At 37.0% G+C, this 27,786-nt stretch overlaps 1 protein-coding gene across 6 annotated transcripts in view; it reads left to right on the top strand.

The window, feature by feature from the left end:
• The window catches only part of STXBP4 (syntaxin binding protein 4), a 67,975-nt gene that overhangs the window by 3,512 nt on the left and 36,677 nt on the right, over positions 1 to 27,786 (top strand). For 3 of the 6 annotated variants that reach the window (XM_032706759.1, XM_032706761.1, XM_032706760.1), the window contains 15 exons: positions 5,923 to 5,996; positions 6,181 to 6,276; positions 6,654 to 6,723; positions 7,535 to 7,609; positions 9,806 to 9,891; positions 10,554 to 10,683; positions 11,201 to 11,333; positions 13,429 to 13,535; positions 13,913 to 14,081; positions 15,105 to 15,183; positions 17,925 to 18,007; positions 18,501 to 18,597; positions 19,976 to 20,079; positions 20,742 to 20,828; positions 22,045 to 22,110. In XM_032706759.1, the coding sequence (XP_032562650.1) occupies positions 5,923 to 5,996; positions 6,181 to 6,276; positions 6,654 to 6,723; positions 7,535 to 7,609; positions 9,806 to 9,891; positions 10,554 to 10,683; positions 11,201 to 11,333; positions 13,429 to 13,535; positions 13,913 to 14,081; positions 15,105 to 15,183; positions 17,925 to 18,007; positions 18,501 to 18,597; positions 19,976 to 20,079; positions 20,742 to 20,828; positions 22,045 to 22,110 (1,456 nt within the window). Of the gene's footprint in view, positions 1 to 2,576; positions 2,697 to 5,922; positions 5,997 to 6,180; positions 6,277 to 6,653; positions 6,724 to 7,534; positions 7,610 to 9,805; positions 9,892 to 10,553; positions 10,684 to 11,200; positions 11,334 to 13,428; positions 13,536 to 13,912; positions 14,082 to 15,104; positions 15,184 to 17,924; positions 18,008 to 18,500; positions 18,598 to 19,975; positions 20,080 to 20,741; positions 20,829 to 22,044; positions 22,111 to 27,786 lie in introns of those variants that run through there. The other 3 variants (XM_032706762.1, XM_032706763.1, XM_032706758.1) reach the window with 3 other exon arrangements.

The raw sequence follows: 27,786 nt of genomic DNA on the forward strand, positions 1-27,786 counted from the left end.
CATGTTTCCTCTCTACACAGGGGTTAGCCTCAAACCATTCATGCTTCTCCACAATTACAATGTTGCCCAAGCTTTTTTTTCATGTTTAACAATTGCCATATAATGACATGTGTTTTCTTTTACTCTTTATGACCTAATCAGCAAAATGTATTTTGAATAATTAGTGGTTTGGGATAAATCAGAATAAGTGCTTTTCCATGCTGTATGACACAGCCTTCCTTTGGCTGTGGTCCTTAGTATCTGAATTTAGGGTTAGGGCCCCTGAAAGGCTGCAGTTGCTTAATGGACTTGAAGAGGATTTTTGTAAAAGGCCTTTTGTTTTATTTATAACAAAAAGATTTTGTGAATTTTATGCCCAAAGATTCTGCAAATCTTTTTGTCATCTGCTGAGTTATCCTGTAATCCATCTCAGTTGCTAAAGCATTGCAAAACTTCCTTTGGGAAAGGCAAGTCATAGTTACAAATGTTGGCAGAATAGAATAGTTTACTGGCTATTTGGAAAGGAATCCTACTTAATAACAAATGATATCTCTTGGAAAAATTTAGTCTTATTTATTGTGAATGTTAAGGACTTTTGAGTTGTTACAGTATTCCTGGATCATTTTGGAAATAAAAGGTAATTTGTGTTCTCCTGGGTATGTTCTTGAAAGGCAGAGAACTTACAAGAGAAGCAATGATGATGTTGTTCTGTATGAATCCTTTAGAATCATGAAAAGCAGCACAGCAGCAGAATTTGAAGGTAAAGAGGGATAGAAGCATCAGGGATGAGTTCAGGAAGCTGAACAATGCACAGTTTACTTTGAAGGAGGGATTGCCTGAACAAGTGATCTATCACTGCTAATAACTAATAAAATGGGAGCAATAAGCTCAATACTACTTTATGTCACCTTACATTGTTCAGAAGTTTGTAATTTCTGGTTAAATAAAAATACCTTTTTGCTTTTTAAGAGTGAAAATGCAGAGCCCTGAGCCAGGCTGGTAACTGGGGGACAGATTTCCATTGCAGAAAACATGACACTGGAATCAAGCCAGATTGGTCTGAGAGGTTTGCTTTGACAAATGCTCCTGATATTGATACCACAAATTGAATTCCACTGGTGACCGTTTTGCTGGAGAAAAGCTACCGGTGTTTTCTGGAACCTCACCTGGAGCAAAGCTAATTGGTACAAGGCTTAAAATATCAGTGGGTTTTCTTTCACCTGACTGCAATGCTGGTAACACCAACAGAGTAAACTGATTGAGAAAAGATTACAAAGGGCCAAATTTTTCTCTCTGAATGGATGTGAGCAATCCAAAGGATGCCAGTGGAGCTTTTCACGGTCTGGGAACTGGGAAGGCTGCTTTGTGTTCCCACTTCCACCTCTGATCTGCTCCTTAATCTGTGGTGGGTCACTTTACCCCTCTGCCCCTTTAGTGGCTCTGCAGGCTCTGGGGCCTGGCTCTATTTGAACATTGTCTGTAAGCAAAGGGATCCTTTCTCCAGAACGATGAAGTGCTGATGAAACCACAGTCACTGCAGCTTTAAAAAAAAAAAAAAAAGGTGCCTGAGATAAGCGAGTGCATTCCTGGCATAGCCGAGCCCTCCTGCTGCACAGCTCCAGACCTGACAGATGCTGTCTGCTCACAGGGTCACTCCTTGCTACAGAGGATTCACCTTTCTACTTAAAGCCCTCAGTGAACGCAGGATATTTGGGGTTCATTTTAAATTGCACTCTTTTTATAATATTTTAGAAAAAGGGGGAATAATAGGGGTGCATCTTCTGATGCAAGACTGGAAGAAAATGATCATTAACCAAACTGATGTCAGGTGCTCAGAACTTCTGAAAATATGTGTATCTCTGCAAGGCCAAGCTTCCTGTCAGCAGGGTCTGACCTCTGGGAACAGGATTATATTTTCAACTTTTTCAGTCATATTATTCTCAGTGTAATGACATAAAATTCACCAATTTTATTGCCTTTCACAGAAAAACAGATGTATCAGCTTCCCTTCCTAGAGAAAATATGTCACCTAAGTTCTGTGTTAACTTTTGACTGCTGTGTATTGAAAGTCTAAAAACCAGGTTAAAGCGTGGCACAGGTCAGTAGCATGATTGAGAATGCCAAGTAATAGCATAATGGCATTTGTTTCATTAGTGCTTTCAGTCTGCTTTGTTGGCTTTCCCTTTTGTGAGGCTGTACATAATCCAGTCTGGTAGGAAGATTGCTTTGGAAAGGTCATGAGTTACTGCTTTTGACCTTGTTTGGAGGGAGCGTAGAAATAAATTATTGGAAGAACAGGAGAAAATAAATTTATTTTAATCACGTCACTTGCCTTTGGCTGCTAGATCCAGATTCCTTAGTCACAGTGCAGTAAATTTTCTCCTTGGTATTTATCAGCCCTTAAAGTTGCTGTAAATTGCCATTTCAAGGAGAGAAAAAGTAAACATTACCTCTCTAGGTGAATTAGTCCATGTGACGCAGAGGGTTTCAGAGGAGATTAAGTGGGCAGAGACGCTTGGCTGGAGCTCTGTGTTTGGGGTTTTTAGTGAGCAGCAGAAATCATCCAGCTCATAACCTTTATCCAGCTGGACTGGAAGCCTCCAGAGCGGTTTGGTTGCGTTGCCTTTGTTTTTGCTGCCGTCCTGAAGAATGTCCTTACTCTCACCGGGGGCTGAAGATGAACCAGAGCGCTTTGATGGGCTTTCTCTCTTGTACTGGTATGCTGGGGGCAAAGTGCAGGAGAGATCATTTAAAAGCTGGGGGCATTTCCAGCTTCTTTTCATAAGCTGCCAGAGTTTACTGTTTAGATTGTTGCTTATGTGTCAAGTAATATCTGTCTTGTGAGGAAAGTGTATTATCCTGGATAAATATTTTGTTCGTGCACATAGATGACTAATAATTTCTCAGGAATAGAGATCAGAAGAATATCCTGATATATTGATAAGTCCTTAGAAGATACAAAACCTAAAGCTGTTGAATTTCCTTGTGTATTCTGCCAAAAAGTAATAGAAGGAAGTTCATTTTAATTGCCTTTACTAGAGCCCCTACACAAAATGATATGCACTTAGTCTGTTAGTGTTCCGGGACTTCACTTGGAGTGTTGAGTTTAGCATTTTCCAGTGTAAAAGAGTTATAATGTACATTTTGTTGAGGTTTGCTTGTTTATTTTGTCTGTTGCCTCTCATCTGCTCTGTGTGCTAAAACCTTGCTTAGAAGAACTTTTGCCTGACCTCGAGAAATGAGCAGCAACATCTGATTTTTTTAATTCGTGTCTTCTACAAAGAGCACTGAATTATTTATTGCTATTCCTGCCAAGTTGTTTAGAAACCTGTTTCCCTATTTATACCGTTGAGCATATCTCTAATGCTCTGGGGGCAGTATTCTGACATTTCATGAATATTAAATAATGATAACATGAAATTAATGTTGGATGGGTGCTGAATCCAAGGCTTTTTACAGTGAAACTGTTAAAACCCTGTTTATTTTAATAAAACTATCACAAGCAGCTTGACTTGAAGATCTATCTCTAAGTTTTTTGGGGAAAAAAACCTAACACCAGAAGTCAGCTAGATATGCTAAACCAATTCAGGGCATTTGAAGATCCTTGTCTTTATTTTTGTATGATAAAGTAATTTTAAACTGTGTGTATGGGAGGGATTTCATATCTAGAGCATAAAAACACCTGAGTACCTTTTAAATTGTTGGTGGCAGCATCAAGACAATTCCACTGTTTCAGAGCTATCTTATCCCTCTCCACTGTTTATTGTTAATTTGTATATCCTCTGTATCCTCTTTGTCAGAATGCATTTTATGTTAGTTATGATCTATCTTTTGAAAGTGTTGCCTGTTCCTTCTGGAAATATGAATTCTTTCCTATTAAGTGTCCTGTGCTTAGATTTGATCGTATTTCGTGATCATTTTATATGGTAGTATATAAATAGGTCCTACAATTTCTAGTGAACTCTGAACTTTAAAGTCTGATCTTTTAAGACTTTATGAAAGTAAACCTCTGTGTGACTTTGTGTGAGGTTGAAGTAACTTTTGTTCTTGTTTTTTTTTTTTATTTTAACTAAGAAAATGCCATGTGAGAACTGCTAAGGGCATGGCAGAGCAAGAACCAGAGCAGAAGTGGCAAAAGGCAAGAGAGAAAAACAATACAATAATTGTCTATTTTAAAGACCAGTGTAGCCTTTTTAAGTTTTCAAAGATGGATACAGGTCAGGAGAGACCTGCAAAGAACATGGCTAGGGTGCTGTATTTCAGCTCCAGAACAATTTAAACTCATGGGATAATCAAAGTGACAGTACTGGGTAGTAACACTACTAAATGAAAGCAGTTTGGTTCACTTTTAGCCATACAAAGGGTGCCTTATGCTCTGCCATGTCATTGCAAGGTCATGTGCAGTTGTGTCAAATACAGCCCAAATATCCTGTCTGGGTTTCATCATTTCTTTTTAGCCCATGAAACAATTACTTCAAGAACTATCCAGTGAAAATGAGAAAATGTTTGAAGCATAGGCCTACTTTTTGTTTCTAAATGTGAATTTTTGGGTCTGTTCTTGTAGCCAGCCTTTCTAAAGCAAAGGCTAATTTTGCAAATACTTGGGAAATTGAGGTTTGGGGAAACTTGCTTTTCAGAGCTAGTGCTTATCCCTTGATAAAGAACCCTCATCCAGTTGTCTTCTACAAAACTAGTACTGCAGATGTTCTTTAGAAGCTGGATCTCCTGCCTGATGCTAGAGTTTAAGAACATTTGGACCTTCTGGATTTCTCTCTTCCTTTTGGCATGTCCCCAGTTAATGACATGCACCCTGGCTTTTGCAGATATACCCAGTTTCAGGCACGGAGTTCAGGCTGTGTCCTGGATTAGGTTGTGTGGGAGGATTTGGGTCACTGTGTCCTCCACTTTGATCTTCTTTCGCCTCCTGCTAATGAATTCTGGTTGTTCCATGTCACTTTAACAGCACTCTCTAGAAAATACAGAACAATATGTCTGTCTCTGATACAGAACAATATGTAGGTCAAAGCAGAAAAACCTGAGTGGTGCTTCTGCTCTTTTCTGGAAGAGATCTGGTGAGTCTTCCCCAAAAATGGTACAGTGGCAGGACAAAGGAGCTATGATACAACTTGCACTTTTAAATCATAATTCATCTAAATAAAAAATAAAAACTCATAAAGGGTCACCTGGACTTACAGGACTTCTTAACACTTTGCGTTCTCGGAGCAATGTGCTGGTCATGTGTCCCATGGGACTGGAAATTTAAGTTTCAAACCTCTACTTTTGTTCTTCCTTAATTCTTTAGCATGATGAACTGCCTCCAAAATATTCCTCTGCCTTTAGACAATTTCAAGTGCCATGCTGGTGTTTTCTCTTGGGGTGGGAGGGTACACAGGGAACAAAAGAGTTGGGAAAGAAACTCTTTTTTTACAAGGAGAGGAAATCAGTGTTGAGTGAAGAAATAGAGAGACTGTAGGGAAAATATTATGTTCATAAATAACAACAAAATTATATGTTAGAAAATGCTTTTGTATACATTGTCTTAGCTGTGGTTTTATTTTAATATTCATTCATTACCTGATCTAAGATGTTATGGTATGTTTTTCTTGCCTACATGCTAAGCTGGACCAGGTTGTGGGGTTTTGTTTGTATTTAATCATAATCCCTTTATTATAAACGAAATGAAATTCACAGTTCATCCTGAAATGCTCTGGGGGAAAAAGAAGTAAACTATGTACACTTTGTAGTACCTTTGTCACCTGATATTTGTGATGAGGAGGTTGATTTTCAGTTGGGGAAGGGGTGGGCAGAGGGATCAAATAATATGAAGTTGTCAGTGGAGAACATTGGTACTGGAGTTAAGAACGTGATCACTGTAATTTCTTTTATGTCAACATAGCTCTGCATACATTTCTGTAATTTAATGGCTTTTATTTTGTTCCTTAGGACTATTATGGGCCCTCATGGAATCAATCGAGCTGTTCACCGCATTTCCTTCTCTGACTGTCAGAATGGATTAGGTAACTAAGATTGCACATCCTCAGAGTAAACCAAAGCTTTAGAAACACCTGGGGAGCTTTCCCAGGTCACACTGTCATCACCAGCAGTTTATCTGGCTTTTGTGGATTTGACTCTTAACACATTTAGCACAGGAGATGGAATAACCAATTTCTTGCTCGTTTCTTGTTGTTTCTTTCCCTGCAGGAGTTAAAATTATTGGAGGTTATCGGGCACAAACAGCAGAAGATTATGGGATTTTTATAAAGAGAATTCTACCTGGAGGGGTTGCTGCTGTAGATAGTAAGTAATTTTGAATTTGTTTGTTACCAACACACTACATATTAAAAAAAAAAATCTGTCAAAAGGAATTTCAACTCAAAGTTAATTCCACAACTGTGAAATGCAAATTCCAGTCTCACAAATATTTGTGCTGTGTGTAAATAATACAAATAGCTAAATAACACTTATTTTCAGTGGCTATTCCGTGGTTAATAAGACTGATTGACAGTTATTAATCTTATCACAATAACCCATCTTAATTAGGATCAGAAAGTCATGACAGTCATAAAATTGTTTATTGCATTAAATCACATAAAACTGAAAGGAAAAGTCCTGTTTGATTACCATGTTCACTATTTTCCTGTTGATTCATGAATTACTGTTGATTTCATTACAAGGCCGTTTGCTCACTGGTGACCTCATTTTGGATGTCAATGGAGAAAACTTGATTGGAGTAACAAATGAAAGGTAAATTTGATTAGTGAATGTTTATTAGAGCTTGGAATATCATATGCAGTCATTATCAATGACTGAGTGAAAGAGCTCAACTCCCCTGAGGTCCTTGGAGTTCAGCTGGCAATTAATTTATCCTATAAATCTAATTCAGCAAAACTGTTGTGGAAAAGTGAATGACTTTTAAGTTTTTATAATGCCAGAATAAACTGGTTTCTTAATGCCATAGATTACAGAATGTGTGTGAAAATAGCATTAGAACATATTAAGCTGTTAAAATACTTTGATAACTATCTACTGGTGAATGTAAATGATTCAGAGAACAGGTAATGGGACAGTGAAGGGGAAATGGTTTAGAAAAATCTGGAGGTGGTTTCTGTAGCTGGATCACTGGAGATCAGTGCAGCTTAGTGCTGGAGACAGAGGCTAAAAATTCAAACAGAAAATCCTGTATATATTGCTGAGGGAAATCGTGAGCAAGGCACCACACCTGAGCAGTGGTTTTTGTCTGGTGTGGGCTGTTAAGCCTGAAGGAGGTCCAGGAAGGGAGTAGGATGGGCCAAGGAGAGATGGGAACAAAAGGGAAGGGAAGGAGGGGTCAGTCCCAGCTTGTTGCTGTCAGCAGCACAGAGGCACCACAGTCTCTCTTGCTCCATTCCCCAATGCTTAGTTGAAGTTATGCTACTGGAAAGCTCTTTTCTCTGTACCTGGCAGTGAAAATGATTAACTCTGTTAGGAATTTGTCCATTTTCCTGCTCTTTTAGCATTGCTCTGTACTTCTTGACAGCCCCCTGGTGTATTTATTTGGTTGTTTTCCCCCTTGTAGGGCTGTTGACATCCTGAGAACAGCATCAGCATCTAATCACATGTCTCTGCTCGTTGCAAGAGATGAAGAAGCAAAGTAAGAGAAAAATTTGTTTTAACCTCAAAACTAATATAAAACTCCAGTGCTATATCTTGGGTTGGGGGGGCTGGGCTTGCATGTATTTTTCTTTCAGATTAGATTTAGTTGCAGGATTACACCATATATCACGTTTTTCTGTGTGGTGTTTGATACCAGTTCATTCTGAGATCACTTGCATCAATTCAAGTAGCAAGCTCAGGCCAATTTCAGTTTAAAGAGGAGGATTTTAATGTTATGTTCCCCGCTAATACCATTAAAAATTATGTGCTGTGATAGATTTTTTTTTTTTTTAATACTTCTCACATTTTAAAATAATAAAAAATTAAGAATCTACATTAGAGCTGCAGTACCACAAAACTATATGATTCAAACTGATCTGGCCTTCTGAAAAAAGGCAGATTTAGTTATTGTTTCCCCTCGGAAATTTGCTTTTCAATCTCTAATGAGCTTTGAATGGTTTGGATAAGCAGGTTAAACTGTTCAGTGCAGCAGGTAGTCCAAAATACATCCATTGTAAGGGCATTTATGTTAAATATTGCTTTAACCTTACTGTTGGAAGTTAAGAATATAAACCTATATTGGCAGAGCATCATCGGAAGCGCTGGATCCAGGTCTGTGTCCCCTTGTGACTTAAATCTCCAGAGAAATGAGCTGTTATGTAACTATTTTTGATAATCATTGCAAGAGTAGCTTCTGTTATTTGCCTTTCCTGGGATGTTCCACTTACAGAGTAATCTCTGCATAAAGGATTTTTCTCTAAATTCCTTTAGCCTTTTGTCCGAGTTAAGCTTCCTTCTTTCTGTTTCCTTTATTTTGTGTATTTGACAGACATTTAAATCACTCTGTAGCCTCTGATCTCTCATTTTTTTCAGACTGCCCAGATATATGTGAGGTCCACTCTTAATCTGCTTTTATCTAAAGCATACTGGCTTAGTTCCTCTAAATTCCTTGAATAATTAAAATGCATCAGTCCTTTAACTACTCTAGGGATAGGAGCAGTGGCCTGGGCCGAATTTGCCACTCCAGACAGTCCCTCACCCACACACCTGTGAATTCATTTCTTGGGGATTTACATTCCTGTGCTAAAAGATTATTTAATTTACACTCAACTGTGTGTTCCCTGGGTCTGGCATTAGTACATTAAATTTTGTCATTTTTTAAAAAAAAGTAATGCATCCAGCAGCTTTCAACTGCAGTCACTGGAATTACCTGGGAATTACTCTCCCTGCAATCAGTTAATTTGTTTTCTCTGTGTTTAATTCTGCAGTATTAATTTGCCAATGTTTCTGGCTTACATCATTCTAGATTGCTTACATTTTTTAAATCGGGTATCACCGAGATAATCATAGCTCAGATTATAAACTTTTTATTTTTAATTAGGCTGGATTCAATATTAGGTGAATCAAGCATTTTTGTTTTCTCTTCAGTGCATGTGATCCAAGATTTACATCTTTGCCAGTTTGTTAAAAATATGATGGGTGACAAACAGCTTCTGCTTTTGGTTTGTAGTAGTAGTAGTATGTTCAACTATTTCCATTATTTCAACAGTGCACTTGACTAAGAATTGCTCTTTATGTTAGTGAGAGAGATTTCATAATGAAAAAGATAAAGCCTAAGGAGAGACATATTTAATATTTAATATACAAAGATGATGAAATGGACTGCAAATTTCTGAGAAAATTAAGTACAGTTTAGAATTTGCATCTGTTTTGCTCATTATTGAGTAATTAATAAATATTTCTTCTATCCTTTTTTTTTTGAGGTGCCACATCTTTGTTTGCCAGTCTATTCTGGGTTCTTGTTCAGTGTCATTGAACTAAAAGCATTCTTTAAAAACATGATTCCTTCTAATTTGAATAACTTTTTCTGGATCTAGGTAGTACCACTGTTTTATCATTTCTAATTGATTTGGATTACAAGTTTTTAAGGTGTTGCAATCAAGGGTAAAGAGAGATAATAATTAAGCTTTTTAGCAATAGTCCATTTCATTCACAGTCTGTTACTTTTCCATCTTTATCCTGTATTACCTGATCTTTTCCTTGCCTTTTCTGGACATTTGACAGGGACTTCTTCTTTCAATTGAGGTTGAGCCTCCTTTTCTGAGGAAGAGAAACTTCAGTACAGTGCAGGTTTCATAGGGTGCATTCAAACTAATGCCAAAACCTGACAAAGAGGATCTTTTTATTGCCACAGGAAAGAATTCCACGACCTGATGGATAAGTATGGCTCTCACAGTGACAACAGCTCTGCAAGAAGTTCTCCAACACATCTGTTAGCTGGTGAGAGATCACTTCCAAGCCTGACATAATCCTGTGGGACAGCCAGCCTTGGGTGGAGTAGAAACTTGCACTTAAAACTCTTAATCTGGGGGGAGATCTCTTGGAGGAAGTGACTGAAAGTCAGGCAAAACACATGGTCACTTAGACTGTGACTTTTATAGTCTAAAAATATACCTTGAGGGCTTTGTGTGTCAGTGTCCTCGACTTTTAAATATATTACTATCTGCTTTCAGCAATTTTAATTAATGAATGATGTGAAAAGTATTTGGTATTTGTAGCTGAAATGTGCTGCAAGATTTCAAAGCACAAAATTTGCTCTAGAGTACCGTAAATTCTAATCTTTGTGGAATTGCTGCCTAATTAAGATGCTTTATACAGCACAGAGGATTATTCTTTAGGAAAGTCAGTTGAGATTTTGGTTTTTGCACCTAGATTGGAAAAAACTGTCACTTGCTATGTTTTAAAGTATTATTCCTGGGACCCTGAGTGACTTGCACTTCTTACCTGTGTAGACTTAAGCTTCCTTTTGATTGTCTGATTGCTTTATTTGTCTGTTTGTCTGTTATGAAAATAATCCTACTGAACTTACATGAGCTGAAATTTTGTGCTTTTTCCCCAATGTGTATTTTATTTCTTTTTTTTCAACGTTTCTTTTCTTGAAGCAAAATCTACAGAGAGCCTTTCTTCTGGGTCATCCTCAAGGTCACAGAGTCCTCAGTTGCGTTTGAAGGAAAACACCACTACCAGCAGCAGAAATAATTCTGTCCCAGCACCATCCCCAAAGCCTGCAAAGTAATCTCCAAAACTGACTGTCACTGTCTTGTGTGAGCTGCAGGAAATGCTGTGTTTGGCTGGTCAGGAGAATTTGGGTTGAGCACTAAGTGTTAAGTTTTGGTTTATTTTTTAATTTTTAATCCTGTATTTTATAATACCATGGATATTGCAGACTTTCAGTTTTAATAAGTTATTTTCCTATTTATTTGTCATTTACATGGTCGAAGTTGACTTTTGATCTGTCCCCTAAAGAATTAATGCTTCTGGTTTAATTAATGCATTAATTAAAGAATTAATGCTTTCTAGACAGAAGTTTTTAACCTTGCAATATAATGTATCAATTCCTTTTGTAATTGTCAGAAGTAACACCTGAAGTCGCTGATTTTGTAGTAATTTGGCAGTGTAATATTTGAACATTGAGATTGTTGCTGTAATATCTTATTGATTTTGCAAATACATAAAGCTAATATGTTGTTTCAATCTTTATTGAGTATCTGGTTCTGTGAAGTAATTCTACCTTTCTTTCTCTTTGTAGGGATAGTGCATTTCAGATTATCTCTGTTTGCAAAGGAACAAGCCTAGGTTTGAATATTGTGGGAGGAATTAACAGAAATGAAGGGCCTTTGGTATATGTTCAAGAAATTATCCCTGGTGGTGATTGTCATAAGGTAAAGACCTTTTTTCCCTTCAGACACCTGTGTTTTTGCCTTCATTTATTACCTGCTTCAGTATGTTACACATACAGTCATATTTTAAATACAAAATATGTTTGTGTTTCTCCTTGCCTTCTTTTTAAACAGACTTCTCTCACTGCACTGCAGCAGGGTTACATGGTAATGAAAATTATTCAAAAGTCTATTTAAGGTAAATGAGGATCTTCATTCCCCAGTTTATGTATGAGAAGGTACAAAATCAGCTTCTGTAAGAGGTTGCATGGTGGAAGGTAAATAGGAAGGATGGGACAGAGCTACAGATTTAATCTCTTACTTTTTTTTCTCGGACATTCAAAAAATCATGTTTCCCTGAGGCTTTATTTAGATGAATCCTTGCAGTTGGAAATCATTGTGTAGGCAAATTAAAAAAAAAGAATATTCTGAAAATGCAGATTAATAAAATGTATGAATCAGTTCTGATTACTGTTTTCATTTCTGACAAATGCAGTATGTAAATCAGGAGGACTTGTCAGTTTAAAAAGTAAATAAATCCTGCAACTATCTGGTTCAAGTAAACAGAACTTGTTTATCCAAGAATCTCCTTTGGCATCCTGAGTTATTATGATTATTTTGAAGTGTAGATAACCAGCTTTTGCCTCTGGCCAAGCAAAAGGCTACAAGCTGATTTCACAAACAATGAGTTTTGTCCCCAAACAGTCTATAACTATTTGTTACTGAACTTTTGTAGACTAAGTTTAGTCCTAAAATATCAAGTAAAGGAAAACATTCGGTGTTTCTCAAAGACCTCTTTCAGTAGATAAATGATAATCATTCTTCTTGTGTTTCTCCTATTTTGTTGTGGCTTTTAAAACGTTTTTTTTTTTCTCATTGCAAACATATAATTAAAAGCCTATCACACATAATCAATAGGCTGAGGCTGAGACATAAATTTTCAGTAGGTTCTAATGTTAGCACTGATAGAGGTAATTATTTCCCAATCTTGGTTATCCCCTTTGGGAAGCTGAAGCAGAAAACGTGTTCTAAACCTCTGCCACGTGAGGGCACCATTGAAATGGATATTCTTTAATAGGCTGGATGAAAGCAAAATAAAAGATCTACAGCTTTTTTCTTTAATCAAAACCAAAACATTAAGTGACAGAAAAAAAAGAAGTAATAAAATGCTCTCATAGGTTTGAAATGACACATCTGATATTGTGGAATGTGGATATTAAATAGGTATAATTATACTGGTCTTGAAAAGGTATTTTTCTTCTTTCCTGTGTATCATCTGTACACAGTTTGTTTCACTTGGTGGTTAATTTCTTAAGAGCTGAAGAACAGAGATGTGTGATTTGATGCTTATTACATTAGATAAATGTCATAACAAACTCTGTAACTGTAGGTGAATTACATGAAATTCCAGCTAAATTGTTGAGGCCTCTTTTAAAATGTGAGTAGAGAAAGCTTTTTCTTAGTGAGAAGTGTAGCCTAGCATGTTTAAAGTCTTGTCTTATAGTGTCTCAGACAGAAATGTGATATGTTCTTGTGTTGGTAGAGAATTTGCAGTTAATTTAACAGAAGCACAAAGTTGACAGTGTTATTTCTGTCATGGTTTTGCCTGGTGAATTCCTAATAGACTAATCTAGTTTTCTCATTAACTTAACATGGCCAGTGAGTGCCTGATGAGTCCCATGTATTGCTGTGAACATTTGGGTCTGAAATACAAATGAACCCAACTGAATTAATTAGTAAAGAAGCTTCCTAAAGTCAGATGGGTTGGTGCTCCTTGCTGGAAAAATCTGTGCTTCCTTTGGATGGGTTTTTTTTAACAGAATATGTATGTGGGGCCAAATTTCTTCTTTAGACAATATCTGTGGTGTGTTCTGTCTAATGAAGTTTTTATAATGACTGCTGTGATGGTGATTAATGATCATTTAATCTGTTTATTCCTGGAAGATTGTCAGGCAGAATGCACAGCTGCTCTTGGTGCTTCTTGTCTCAACAGACCAAGAGGAACATGTGAAAGTGCTGTGATTATACAGTTCTTTCTGTAGTGTTAGCAATTCTTATAAAAATAATGGGTTTGGGTTTTTTTTATTTGTTGTCTTAGGATGGACGGTTGAAGCCTGGAGATCAACTTGTGTCCATCAACAAGGAGTCCATGATTGGTGTCTCCTATGAAGAGGCAAAAAGTATAATCAACAGAACAAAGATGAGGTATCTGCTACTGTCAGGCAGCTAACCCTCCAAAATGGTTTATTATATGATGTTTATGATCAGATTAATGACTTGACTTTAGAGGAAATGCAGGCATTTTAATTTTTTTAATACTCAGTTGCAACATTCTTTCATAGAAAAGACTCAGATGCACCTTTTAGACCTGAAAAATTATGATAATTGAGTGCTTTCAAAAATAAAAAATCAAAGGAGAACCCAAACCCACAGCCTTTTCAAGGATGGGGAATAGAACACCCTTTTAGAAAAAGATTTAATAAAATCACACAGTGTTTGGAAACACGTAATTTTTTGCAAAAGCAACATATAATCTTACAAACAGTATAGCATATAATATGTTGAAACTTCTTTACTTTTAGGTTGGAGAACTTCTGGGAGATAGCTTTTATTAGGCAAAAAAATATTCCCAGTTATCCAGAGAATCTGCAACGTCCTTTCAGCCTCTTAACATCTTCTGTAGCATATGGAGAGCAACAGGCTCTGCCATCCCCTGATGGGAAGCTGGTTTCAACATTCACTCCAGATGCTGTGAGTACACTTATTACTCCACTTTGAATGAAGTGAGCAAATGGTTGTTTTCTCCTAATTTTAATTGAGTTTCCATTTTAGTAAGAAAATGGCTATTTTCCTGCACAATGTTAAGTCTTTGGAATATCAAAAGATTTGCAAAAACCATGTTGTGTAACAGGAGGTTAAACCACACTGATGAGAGGAATAAGACTGTTAGTTGACTTGGGGTAAGACAACAAATCAAATAAAATAAGCATTAACTGTGTTCTTAGATACAAAGTTCTCCTCAATGTTTCCCTAGGTAGTAAAATTTTGGAATGTGGTATCTATAGTTATGTATTTCAGAGATAAAATACTCTCTGTTTACTACATATATGTGAACAGTACAATCTCACAAGTCACACTTGTTCTGTGATGATGGGATTTTTGCTTTTAAAGAGTCCTAGAAGAATGTGGCCTTTTTCCCCTTTGAGCTCATCAACAATTGTTGTTTTAATTCATACAGCTCACCTTAAAGAAGTAAATTTGTAACAGGAATAATGTTGACCATAAGAAAGAAGATTTTAAAACTATTATTTTAATTTTTGAAGGAACTTTTTCAACTTATCTTACTTTTAAAGCTAAATAAAGTATTGCCTTCGAACAAGAACGAATTAAATGTTCTGTGTCAAACACAAAGTCAAAGCAGGTGATTCTCAATTCTTCTTATGTTTGTACTTAAAATTCTTGCCCATTTTTCTTTCCTGTTAGGGATATAAATATTGAAACAGGTTGCCTAGAGAGACTGTGTTATCTTAATCTGTGGAGATATTCAAAAGCCAGGGTTTTGAAGAGGCCCTGATCTGAGTTTTTCCAATGCCATCCCTTCCCACCACCGGCACCCCCTCCGTGCCTTCCATTGTTGCTTTGATCTATCCAGCCCTTTTTTCTCCCCCTGGTCTTCCTTCCTGTCCCTCTCTTTTTGCATTAATGTGTATTTCTAGTTTAGCTTGTGATCTGCTTCAGGAGTGGTATTTCATGACTTTTGATTTTCTTTTGTAGATGGAAACTGGAGTCAAGATGGGAGAGCAGTCTCCAATAACTCCTCCAGACAACAGTCCTGCTGATGTGTCTGCCACAGGTAAGTGCTGACTTCATTCCCTGCCACCCTTTTTTTTCTTTTCCTTTGATAACTGTCTTGCAGCACACACTACATGGTGAGACTCAGTAGTCTTCAAAAAAAGGAATATTTTTATAGTCCTAAATAAAGGACTGAGATCAAGGGATTTTTAGGAGCTTCTGTCAAATATAACTTACATTGTCTTTAACAAACAGCTGAAACCAAACAAAAACAAGTGATCACAACATTTGCTATACAGCAGTAATGATAATAGGCTCAGGAGAAACCAGATAATGAAGACTCACATATAGATCAAGATTAGGTTGCCATAGAAACTGTGCTTTCTTGATTTGATGAAATTCTGTGGATGTGTGCTGCTTGCATGGGGTTTTTTTGTTTAAATCAGGGCAGCATATTGGAGGGGTAGAAATAACATGCAGACCTCTAACAGCCTTTCAATTCATAACAAATAGAATATATATGTTAATATTTATATTTGAGAGCCATGGCATTCGAACAAAGACAAGAGTCACTTTGATCATCTCTCTAAATACCTATTTTGAAAACAACACTTAAGGAAAAACAGAGTTTGTGGAATTTGGTCAGATTTGAGCTGAACAATTGTAATTCCTTTGGGAAACAAATATGTGTTGGGTTTAGAAACAGTGAAAATGCAGGAGTCTGACCCAATAATGAGAGTCCCCATTGGCACAGTGGCAGAACTGACTCTGTTCTGTATTTCTTTGTGAAGACCAGAACTATATCCTTTTTCTTCAGGTAGTAGCAATTAAGCATAACCTGAGCTCCTCAAGTTGGTGTCTGATTTACTGAGAAGAGGAAGAACAAACATACAGGATTTGATTCATACCAGATGTTTCTCCACTGGTGTTAAATTATACCTGCATTTGTTATAGCCTGTATTAGATATTCAAATTTCAAATGAAACAGTTCCTATAATGCAAATCTGACCAATTGTCTCCCTTCCTTGAAGGGTGAGCTGAATGAATGTGAACTTTTGGAACTGGAAAGATTGTAGTGTTCAGTATAGCTGGAGATTAATGATCACACAGATTTTCATACTGACCATGAAAAACACTTCAGCTAAATGAAAGAAACAAGACAAAAGGCTGTTTTTTAATATATTCAGAATATGAGACTCTTGGTTAATATAATACAATACCCAGGAGCTTTTATTGTTTAAGGAGACCAAGAAGGCCACAGTTTCTTAACACATCTGAATAAGTGGGTAGTGGAGTGGAAAGGACAAACACTTGCAGCTCCAGTTTGTGCTATTTCTTATGTTTCATTTTCTTCCTATTTAATAGCACATCCTTTGTCAAACCTGCCACTTCTTTCATGCTGCCCTTTATCGAGGATAACCTTTCAAAGATAACCTTGAAAAAATTAAAGTATCTCTTAGAGGATTTTTTTTTTTATGCTTTATGAAAAAACCAGCAAAGTTTTAAGAAGTTTTTTGCACAAACCCATGCGAGAGGCTTTTTCATTCTGAGCTCAAAGGAAGTGTGCCAATTCCACTGAGGTTTAGCCCACTGTCTTCAGAATTTAATATAGCATGTGAGAGGTGTTGGTGTCAGAGATTTTCAAGATGTTTTGGTTTATGCTTTTGGCATATAGAGAGAATGTAAATTACTTGGAGCTTGGAAACAGATATGCTGTGAAACTAAAAAAAATTTAAAAAAAAAATAGAGTTCTCTGCGCTTCCTTCTGTTCCTTTAGAGAGAATCTCAAACTGCAAAATCCTTCGCTTTTTAAAAGCTGGGTTTGGTTTTGGTACCTCTCTAATCCATTAATGAAACAGTGAATTAAGATCTAAATTAGATTTATAACTAATGAATGCAAACCATGAATTTTTTCTATGTGCACAGATCTAAATTCCAAAGAAATAGGCAGTTCACTGCTCCTTCTGCCTGCTGTCTGTGAGCAAAGGCTGCCAAAGGTGGTTGTGTTGTATCCACAGGTGTGTCTGAAACATGTCAAAGCTGTGACTGTGTTTCTCAAGTTCCAGCAAAACTCAGCATGCACACACAAAAAGAAAAAAAAAAGGCAATTATTGTGAAATCTTGCATAGGGGCTGCTTGGTGCTGCTGCCTTCTTCTCCCTTCCTCAGCCTCATGGTTTGTGTGTGTTGGAAATGCAGTAGGTGCACCACAGGTTATCAATGCAACTGGCTAAAAACATGGGAACTTGGGGAAGGGGCTGATGGGGGAGAGTTCTTGGAAAAGAGTTCCTAAGGAGCCTGGGAAATTCAGTCTAAGCTCCCTCCACAGAGCCCTTAGTTGGCAACAGGTCGTCCCATCTCTTTCCACAGTGTTTTCTGGATCACTCCATATGTTTTTGGGAACTGTCAGTTGTGATGAGGGTGTGTCTTGGAGGTCTCTTGGAATTCACAAGTGTGTTTCCCCTTCTGCTTCCTGGGTATCTGTGTATCTCTGAGAGAAAACACCACCAGTATAAGCCATATGCTTGATGGATCACTCAGTTATTCCTGGTTCCTTTCTGCTAATTTGCTACTTGTCACTTCTTTGTACAAGAAAAAAAATAGTGTAGGTGATTGATACCCGTAATTTTTGTTTATTACAACTACGTCCTTTCAAAAAAATAGAAGTCAGTCTAAGTGTTAACATGTCTTTTTAGCAAGTGGGTATTTAACTGGCATCCACTTGACAAGCAGAGCTTTAGAACAAATTTTTCAAAGCAATAGTTACAACTAGATAATTATTAATTAATTTTTTTCCTCTTAGCTATTGCCCCCAGCCAGAATGATGATTATGAGCCTCGAGGAAGGAACTCGACTATTCGTCTCAAAACAGAAAAACTGGAGAGGGTAAATACTTAAAATCTTTGGAGTTTTCCTTCCTCCCCCTTCCTGATGCAGGTAAAACATCTGGACAATATTCCTAGGCTGACAAACTTTTAAGGTATAAGTTACACACAAAATTTTCCATTCGAGTAGTTCTTTCGTGTTGCAGGGCAATACTTCATTTTATATATTGGGCAAATTACTGTTTTTGTTAATCTAATTACTGATTAACTCTTCTGGGAATCCGAACATCCCTCAGGATTTTTAAGGCAGTTATTAAGGACAAAGGGTTTTGCTTATTACACTCATCCATATTCAAGGTTAAATAATATCTGTACATCTCTCAATTAGAAGGAAAAGTCACAGAGTGGCTCTGGAATAAAAGTGTTGTCAGTGAGAGTGTACCAGGATACAAAGGCTCTTTGAAGTATAGCTCTTTAATTACTCCCCCATGTCCCTGCAGTCATTATCCCTAGTCCTTTCTTTTTTTACTCCAAAATAAGTTTTTTCCTTTCAGGCATTGAATTATCTTGGGATTCAGCTCACAGATGAACAGCAGCTAGCCCTCAGGCAGCAACTTCAGAAAGATTCTAAAGGAACAGTGTCTTTTGGAGGTAATAATTTGTTAATTACTATGGAAAAGAATGAAAAGTAGGAGTACAGAAATGATAGATAATAACCATTTAATATATTTTCTGTCACTACTGGGTTGCTGCTGCAAATAAAACGATAGTTTGAGGCAAGAAGCTTATTCTACTCTGTAAAAATGCGCTTGAAATTATGAAACTAAGTATTGGGAAAGCAAATCACAAATTTATCTAATTAAGAGCAGCCTTGGGAAAGTTTTATTTTCTGCTCACAAATGCCTGAATTTTTTACCTTGACGATGGGGAGCTGTAATTGTTCCAAAAATTACTTGGGAAAGTATTGTTGGTTAAAGAGACTTCTCAAAGGGACTAAACTGATGGATTTTTTTAACTTCAGTTTGTGAGAAGCAAGAACGTTTCAACTATTGCATATAGAAAGAGATTTGCATGGAGACCATCACAATTCTTCTGGCTAAACCTAATTCTGGTGGGAACGAGTTGCTTCTGTTGGTTATGACAATTCTGGTTGGTGACACTGACAATTCGAAAATATTTTTCAAAAGCTGTGAGACACGAAAGTTCTGATGCTAAAACTGATGGAAATTTCACTTTTCCTAAAGTTTATGAAGAACAGCATCAAAAACTAGTGTGTGAAAAGTAAAATTTATACTTAACCATCCAAAAAGACACTGGATTTTCAAGTGTCTCATCAAGAAAGAAACCGGATCTTCCATCAGATTTTATGTGGAGTAAACTAACTGACCTTTATATTTCCACTTTTCTGTCATATCGTGGCAGATTTTTTTTTTTTAATACATTCATAATAAATGATCATCCAAGCCACATTGATTGTGAGTGATGCAGTGTTTGTATTTACAACTTTCAGTTTGGCCAACATGAGTTTTCCCGGGTCTCTGTCAGGGGTTTAAAGGACCTGCAGAGGAAACCACGAGCTCTGAGCCAGCATGAAATTTTTTCCCTTTTCCTGCAGAGATAATGTGTCTCCTCACACAAAATTAATTTTTGGGAAGGGCAGGTGTAGACCTGGTGTGCAGATTTTTTTTTTTCATTTGTCACAGAGACCTGCCAAATGTGGAGCATCTCTAACCAGGTACTTGGAAGCTGAACTTTCACACCACCTTTGTTTTCTTTTGTCCTTCACGACTTAATTTTGAGGATATTTCTTCCCAAGATGTGTTTTTGGACATTTTTATTCTTTACCAGCTTTACCAAAAGTTTCTCTTCAGGGGGATATGTCTGATTTTCATATTTTCCTTTAGAAAGCTTAAGCTGCATTTATAAAAGACTGGCTGTTCATTGTGATATTTGGAGTTGTGTTGCATTTAGTGACACTGCTACTGAAGTGAATTTAAACTACAGCAACAAAATGGGAACTGTTTTTTAGATTTCATTGAAGTTTCAAGGAATCTGTTCTCAAATACAGCAGATGATGGCCACAAATCTGTGACATTTGGGGTCAGTGAAGTTTCCAGCTTACAGGATCCACAGGTAAAAATATGTGCTTGAACAGTGTTTTAATTGTTGGGAGGAGATTATTGGAGAGTGTATTATATGTGAAATTATTCCAAATTTTGAGCAGGTGTTTAAAACAGCTCCATATCCCAGGGTTCTTCAAGGTAACCCAGTTTCTGTGAAGCTTTATTAAGCAGCCTGATTTGCAGAGAGCAATTAATATAATTATGTTGTGGTTTGTTATAAGTCTGGACAACAGGGATTTTCTGAGGTTTCTTAATGGAAATGCTACAACCTGTGTGAATGATAAACAATTACTAGGCCCAGTGATTTGAGCTACTGCTACTGTGAAAATCATTTTATTTAGAGCTGACTTTAAAAAAGATCATTTTTAACATGTGAATACTAAAATAAAAGGACATATTTAAAATAATGCAAAACACAGGGGCTATTAATGATGTTTTCCTGATACTTTAAAAAGTACTTTTATTAATCCACTTTAACGGGAAAAATAATTGTTCCTTGGGAAGATAAGTTGGTCAAAATTTTCTTAAACATTTTTAGCATTTTCAGAGCTTTAAATTGTTTTAAAGTTAAGATTTTCCTGTAATTTTATTAACAAGACCTCTTATTATAAGATGTTAAAGATTATGGAAGACACAGTTAGCAATACATTCTAACCTTATATATTTAAATAGTTTGTAACCTGTAATTCTTTGGAGGATGACGTGGAAAGACTTAAGAAAGAAAGAAATGAAGCTTTAAAAGAAATTAGTAAATTAAAGGTAACCATTTTTATTTGCTTTAAATTATTCAAGAGACTAATAATTTTTTGGAGTGTATGTAGTAATTTACTGTTCTTATTTCGAATGTTATGTGGAATTTTTCATGATTAAGTACAAAGGCAGAGCAAACAGTCTTAATACATTTGAAGATTGCTTATAATATATTTCTGGAGACAGTAAATTTTATTTGTTATACTGAATCCTAACACATTTTTTTAATCTGATCCACAGAGAAATGAAACTAAGCAGATATTTTGCAAAAGTGAATTTGGAGAAGTGACTGATTTGCCAGGCAATTTTATTTAGAGATAAAAATGTGATCTTAGTGACTGCAGAGTCTGAGTGTGTAGTGATACTTTTGAAAGAAATCAGAACTGGGGGACAAATTAATCATGTTCCAAAGTAATACATATTTTCACAGACTTTACAAAATTCCTAAAACCTAAAGCAACGAATATATTTATTGTTTCTTAATACCCTGGGTTACAATCACACCCCCATGGTCCTGAGTTGCTTTTTTAACATACCAAAAGATAAAAATTTCTGTATTCAGCACATGTAGCTTTTGTTCTTGGACAGGAAAATTGATCTGAGGATATAGACAATTATACAAATTCCCTCCTGGTCCAAAAAAAATTCTTTCTTGCTCTAAATTACGAAAACATTGGGTTGATATGGCCAAAGGTCTGTGCTTTGTTCTGTGCATGAGGCTTCTTCTTCTGAGAGCTTTGTACTGAAATGAAAGAACCCAATTTCCATTGAGTGTTCAAGTAGTGAATACTTATCATGAGTCCCTAAATTGCTGATGTTGAAAACTGGCAGTGATTAATCTGAAATTGCCTCATTTTTTTATACTTTTTTCCACATATCCCAGAAATGTTCAGTGAATAATCCTCAAATGCTCAAGTAACCTAACCAGTCTCACTGAACTCACTGAAAAGCTGCCTTGGAGAGATGGGAATTTGGGGTTGTCAGAGGTTTCATAAAAGCTGTTCATTATTTATTATTGCCACCAGAACTTTTTTAATATGTGTGTTTCTGATTATACAGCATTGTTAACAGACATAGTAGTTGTACAGAAGGCAGAAAATACATGGATAGAAGTTAAGAATTGCTACCTGTAGTTTTGAGGGAGCTAATTGAGTTTTAGGACTAAAAGCTCTTCTCTTCTAGTCTGAATTATTAATTCTTTCTTCTCCTTTTTTTTTTTAAACAGGAAGAATTGTCTGAATCTGTGAATGCACAGAAGCAGTTAACAGAGCAGCTACAAACAGTCAAGCAAGTATGTTGAAGTTTCTTAAAATTTTAATTATTATTTTCAAATTTTTTTAACTCTTTTCTTGTGGAAGGGAGAAGGGAACACTTCTTTGTGTCTTGATGCTCATATAGACTATACTTTCACACTGATATCAACACAAAGTGCTTCTTTTGTTACTGCAAGCCTTTTGATTAGAAGTGGAGAGTATTAATCCTTCAGTTTTTAGAGCAGTAATACTGCTCTGCTCTTGAACTGGGAACCCTAAGACAACCTGGATCAGTGAGGATGGATGATGATGTAGTGCCTTTCTGGTGTTAAGTGATTTTGCTGCTCTTAGGCAACAGTGTCCCTAATTTACAGTCCTGATATTAACTATTTTGTATGGCAGCCAGTCTTAAGCATGAAAAAATAGACACACTTGACAATGCAACCTGACATTTACCAGGAAAAAAAAGTGATGGTAAGGATTTTGTGAGGAGTGTCTCGTTTCTGTCTCCAAATATATCTGTAATTATGAGAGAAGAAATCACAGTTTCTTACAAAATTCAGCCTTCTTGTGTCTCTTAAAGGAGATTTCCAACTGCATGTAAGTCTCATGTCACTTAGAGCCTGGATTCAAACCCGAGTAACTTTCCTGTTCCCTTCTTCCCCTGAACATCCTGTCAGCTCATCTCTTCTAATGAGCTGCCTGCCCTTCTTCTCTCCTGTACTGTTACAAATAGCCATGAGAAACCTATAGGGAATATCTGCTCCATCAGATGTCATGTGTGAAAATGTAAGATACAGTTTAAAAAGTCTTCCTAGGTACTGCTATGTTTTATATTTTTGCTTATGTGTGGGGATTTGTTGAGCACCTTCATTATTACCTTTTGCTCCTTGAATGTAAGGGAACTGCCTGAAAGCTTGTTCCATTGATGTGCTGCTGCTGCACTGTGGGATGGCAGGGAAATAAACTGGAGTATCTTCGGGATAAAATTTAACTGCAGGTGTGTTCCAACAATGCATTTCACGTTTCCATTCACTAATAGGGGTTCAGACCAGAGCAGGTGTTCAGCCTATTAATCTAGACTAAAGCTATTAGAAAGTCCAAAGCCCAGTGCAAACTTGCTCTTACTGGGAAGGCAGACTTGGACCGGGCTGGTCTGAGAGGGTGTTTTAAGCACCGGTAATGCCCGTTTGCCACCACTCGAGGTCCTCACACTTTTATTTTTCTCAGGTGCTGTCCTGTGGTGGGGAAGTTCAGCTTTGCCATGCAAACCTCCCGGGGCTAAATACTGATCTTCTAGTGAGCCTTGAAAAGGTTCCACACGGTGAAATGAAACAGAAATAAGAAATTATATGTAATTACAGCACTACAAGAGGGCTTTTAATGGAAATTTTGGTTCTGTTTATACTCGGTGCATTTTCAAGTGTTTTATATATATATATTATTATACATATTTCTGTCATTTGGAACCAATATTAACAATGCAATTTATAGTGATACAAAGGTTTTAAAAAATAGGCTACTTAGGGTGCAAGTTTCCATTTAACTTGTGATGCCTTCCAGCTTGAGCTGAAGTTAGTGAAATGAGTTAATGAGTACATTATTGGGCCCTAATGGCCTGATTAAAAGTAATAAACAACCAAAGTAAACAAACCTCCAATTTAAGTATGTGCTTGAGGCCTTCTGAATTCAGTGGAATTTAAACATTTTTTTAAAATCACTGCTCCTCTGAAAAAAACAAGGTTTTATAGGCTACCAGTCATATATGGGAGTATCTTTTGTGGTATTTCTGTTGTCTACTAATTGTGAATTGCAGAGATTACAGCTTAATTAAGACAGGGGTACAAATATTCTGGTTAATGAACATGCTTTGTTAGTAGCAATTCATTAAACAGTGCTTGAATCAGTAGCTAACAGGAGGGGTGAGCTCTTAGGATTAGAAGTATTGCTAAATTTGAAATGAGGTAGTAATTATTTTCTAATACTGATGTATGACAGCTAAAATACATTAACTGATCTATTTTTAATTTGAAATTGGGATGAAATTGGCACAAAACACAGAAAGGTATTTTTGAGTCCCTGAAGTCTTGTGAACAGCATGAATGTGGACTCTGTAGTGTCTTCTGTCCTCTTGGAGGAGTTTGACTGTATCCTATACTGCCTCAAAGTCCTGGGTCATACCAACCTGAATGATCTCTTCTGTACTGCACTTTTTTCCATAGTTATTGTCAGCTGAAGCACCTCAGCTAAACACAGTAAATGTGAAAGGTTGCAAAGATGCTGTTTGTGGTATCCCAAACTGCTGGACTCATAGTTCACAGGGCTGAGATTTGCTGTTCTATTAATTTTTTCTAGGCTTTGAATGGCTGCTATTTTGGAAGCAGTATGTAATTTATTTCACCCTGCCTGAAAGAAGTATTTGGTTTATTTTCATTTCATTAACTTTTCAGCATACGGTGTTTGTAAAATTAATGACTAAACATAATTGAATTGTAACTAGAATTTTCACATAGTTTAAGAGAATATTTTAGTTCCAGTGTTTGTGGTGGCTGGAGTATTACTTGGATAAAACCTGCTTCAGACACTCAGATTTATCCAAGGCAGAAATAGAACCTGGCATAGGAAGAAACCTGTACCTTGAAATTTTGTAAGAATTGGGTTTCTCTCCTTCAGCTTTCACTTTCTTATTGGTTGTAGGAAAAATGGTCCCAACAGACATTTATATAAAGGCAATATTAGCAGCTGCAGATCCTTTTCCTGTTGTGTCTTAGAATCACAGAATGGTTTGGCTTAGAAAGGGCCTTAAAGACCGTCTTGTTCCACCCCCTGCCGTGGGCAGGGACACCTTCCACGAGCCCAGGTTGCTCACAGCCCCATCCAGCCTGGCCTTGGACACTTCTTTCATACAACAGTTGAGTGGGACAGGAGCAAATGTTGCTGAATTGTGGTGTTACCCATCTGTTCTTCACTGGTGGGGGTGAAGAACCCCCAGTGCCAGCTCCAGTAACTGGAGAACAGGGAAAGCTGGTGGTATCCTTTCCCTTTGTGCCTCCCTGCTCCAGAAAACAGCTCTGGTTTGTCAGAAAATTTTACTAATTTAGTTGTAGTGTGTATAATTGTTTCATTGTAATGTAAGAAGCCATTGTTTGTTAATTATTCCTTTAGGTCTTTCACTGTTGAAATCTGGTCATACTCAGTCTGCTATTACAGAGAAATTAATATTCAACAACCGGGTTTCTGAAAAAAAAAACAATGGAGGAGTAAAGGCAGTTCTGGATTATATGAGATTAAACCTTCATCTCAAGGAGGTCTTATTTCAAAACGAAAACCTCCCTTTTCATTATAACAATTTTCCCCTCACTTTTCTGATGTCAGTTTATTTAAATAATTCCTGTGTGTGGGTTTTTAAGATGCCACCCTTTGTCAAGGCTTCTGTGTTCGTTTATATTAGTCAAACTTAACATCGGAGCACCTTTTCCCTTTTGTCTCCAAGAGTCTTTTTCCTACCTCCAGCCTGTTTCTGAAGGATACCTTTGTTGCTGAAGGCTCACAACTCATGCTCTGGATCAGCAGGGCCCAGCTCTCCTTGCTGTTGGGTCATATTGTTTCTCAGAGTGGCAAAAAAGTGCCCTCTCCAGAGGCAGTAATTTTGACCTCTGCTTGTATAGATTCACAACTTCTAAGAAGTCCCTGTGTTCTCTGAATTGTTTCTAGGAAAAAGAGCTGCTTTGAGCAGCTTGAGAGAGGAGTGGATTGTTCTAGTGTGCTTTCAGTGATGACCCTTGCACTGCTCGTGGTGCTGCAAACAGACAACCATGAAACCAAGTCACCAAATAACAGGCAGACATGGAGCAATAAGCTTTGGAATAGTCTGTGTCTCCAGGTGGAGGTGAATAAGTGTAGAAAAGGCTCATCTCATGCTTTAGGCTTTCAAGAGAAAAAAAAAATCGTTCTACCTGCTGTGAAATTAAAGGTCATTTAAATGGATCAATAATTGCTTGTGCTCTGTAACAGAAACCTGTAAATTATACAACACAAATGTCACCTGTATTCACTGCTGATGCTGCTGTTCTGCACATGTGGTCACTTCTTCTACTGCTGTATTTTCTAAGGGGCTGAGGTGCACAGTGGTATTTTATTGCACACCCATTGCAAATCTGAGGAAGATGGTGTCCTGTATATATATCACTGAGATTAGCTGACCTGTGGCCAGAACTGTATTGCTTATTCAGGCTAACAGAGTACAAGTCAAAAGTCATCTGAAGCTGAGATTAATAGATCATTTTACACAAGAAACATTATGACAAAGTACAGGAAAACATGACTTGAAGGATATTGATTGCACAGGGCAAAACCTTCTGCGTTAGGAAAGAATTAAATCTGCATTTGTAATCTTAGCTGACCTCTCCAGACATTTCTATTATGGCACCTCTTAAATATTATATGCCATTTCTTCCACAAAAATAGGAGATTTGCTCATTTAGGTTTTTCAGAAACAGTGATTTCAATCCTACTTTCTAGAAGGTTATTTCCTACTTGTTATAGATTCATAGTGTGTTTCTCCTCTTCCCCCACCTGTTTTCCTTCTAGTTCCATTCCCAACCAGGATATAGTTATATTAATAAGAGGTAGACTAGGAATAGGATATTCACCTAAGTGTCCTTAACTGAGGAATTTGTACAAAAAAGCCTCTGTGCATTTGTGTGTTTAAAGCTTGTAACTTTAATTCTTCAGAAAATTGCTATAAAGTTACTTTTCCCACTGATTAGTTAAAAGCTGAGGGGAAAGAAGGTTGGTTGGTTTTGGTGCCAGTGAGCCTGTACGTCTACATTTTTTTATGAGCAGTTTGTTTGTTTTATTCCTAGTGTGTAAACTCATCTGTTGTCCAGACCTTTAGTCTGACTTTCTAAATTTACAAATCAAAATTAACTTGAATTAATATTCAGTAGTCAAATGAACTGCGAAGTATCTTTCTCGAAGTGAGATTTTGCAGCATTTAGGGATTACGTTTGCTGAATTAAAAACTAGCAGTTCCTGCTTTTCTGTTTTCCATACATTATTTATATGTACATTTTATCTAACACTCTTCTGTGATAATAGAGGATAAAGATATAGGAGCAGGAACTAGGCAGAAAAATAAATTTTAAAAAAGCAGTGATTTTGAGAATACTTGCATTAAGAGTCCATCTCCATGATGTGTGAGCTCTGACTGGAGTGGAAAAGCAAGGATATGCCTTGGTGATATACACCTTGGAGGATACTCACTGGAGTGTGAATTCAGGCAATAATAATAAAAGGAAGTAATATCTCAGTAAAACACTTTTTTAGAATGGAAGTGAGGGGGCAGATTAACAGCACCTGGTGCATTTCTAGAAAACCTTTCATTCCTTTCTATTTACACCAATTATAGATTTTATTATTTAATTTATCAGGCACATTCTACCTCTGTAAATACCTGGGTTTTGCTCGCACATAGAATCATAGAATCAGCTGGGTTGGAAGGGACATCAGAGATCATCAAGTCCAACCCTTGATCCAACCCCGCTGTGGTTCCCAGCCCATGGCACTGATGCCACATCCAGTCTCATCTTAAAAACCTCCAGGGATGGAGAATCCACCACTTCCCTGAGCAGCCCATTCCAATGGCTGATTACCCTCTCTGGAAAGAAATTCTTTCTAATATTTAACCTAAACCTCCCCTGGCACAGCTTAAG

The sequence above is a fragment of the Chiroxiphia lanceolata genome, chromosome 19, assembly GCF_009829145.1.
Source record: "Chiroxiphia lanceolata isolate bChiLan1 chromosome 19, bChiLan1.pri, whole genome shotgun sequence".
NCBI classification, from domain to species: Eukaryota; Metazoa; Chordata; class Aves; order Passeriformes; family Pipridae; genus Chiroxiphia; species Chiroxiphia lanceolata.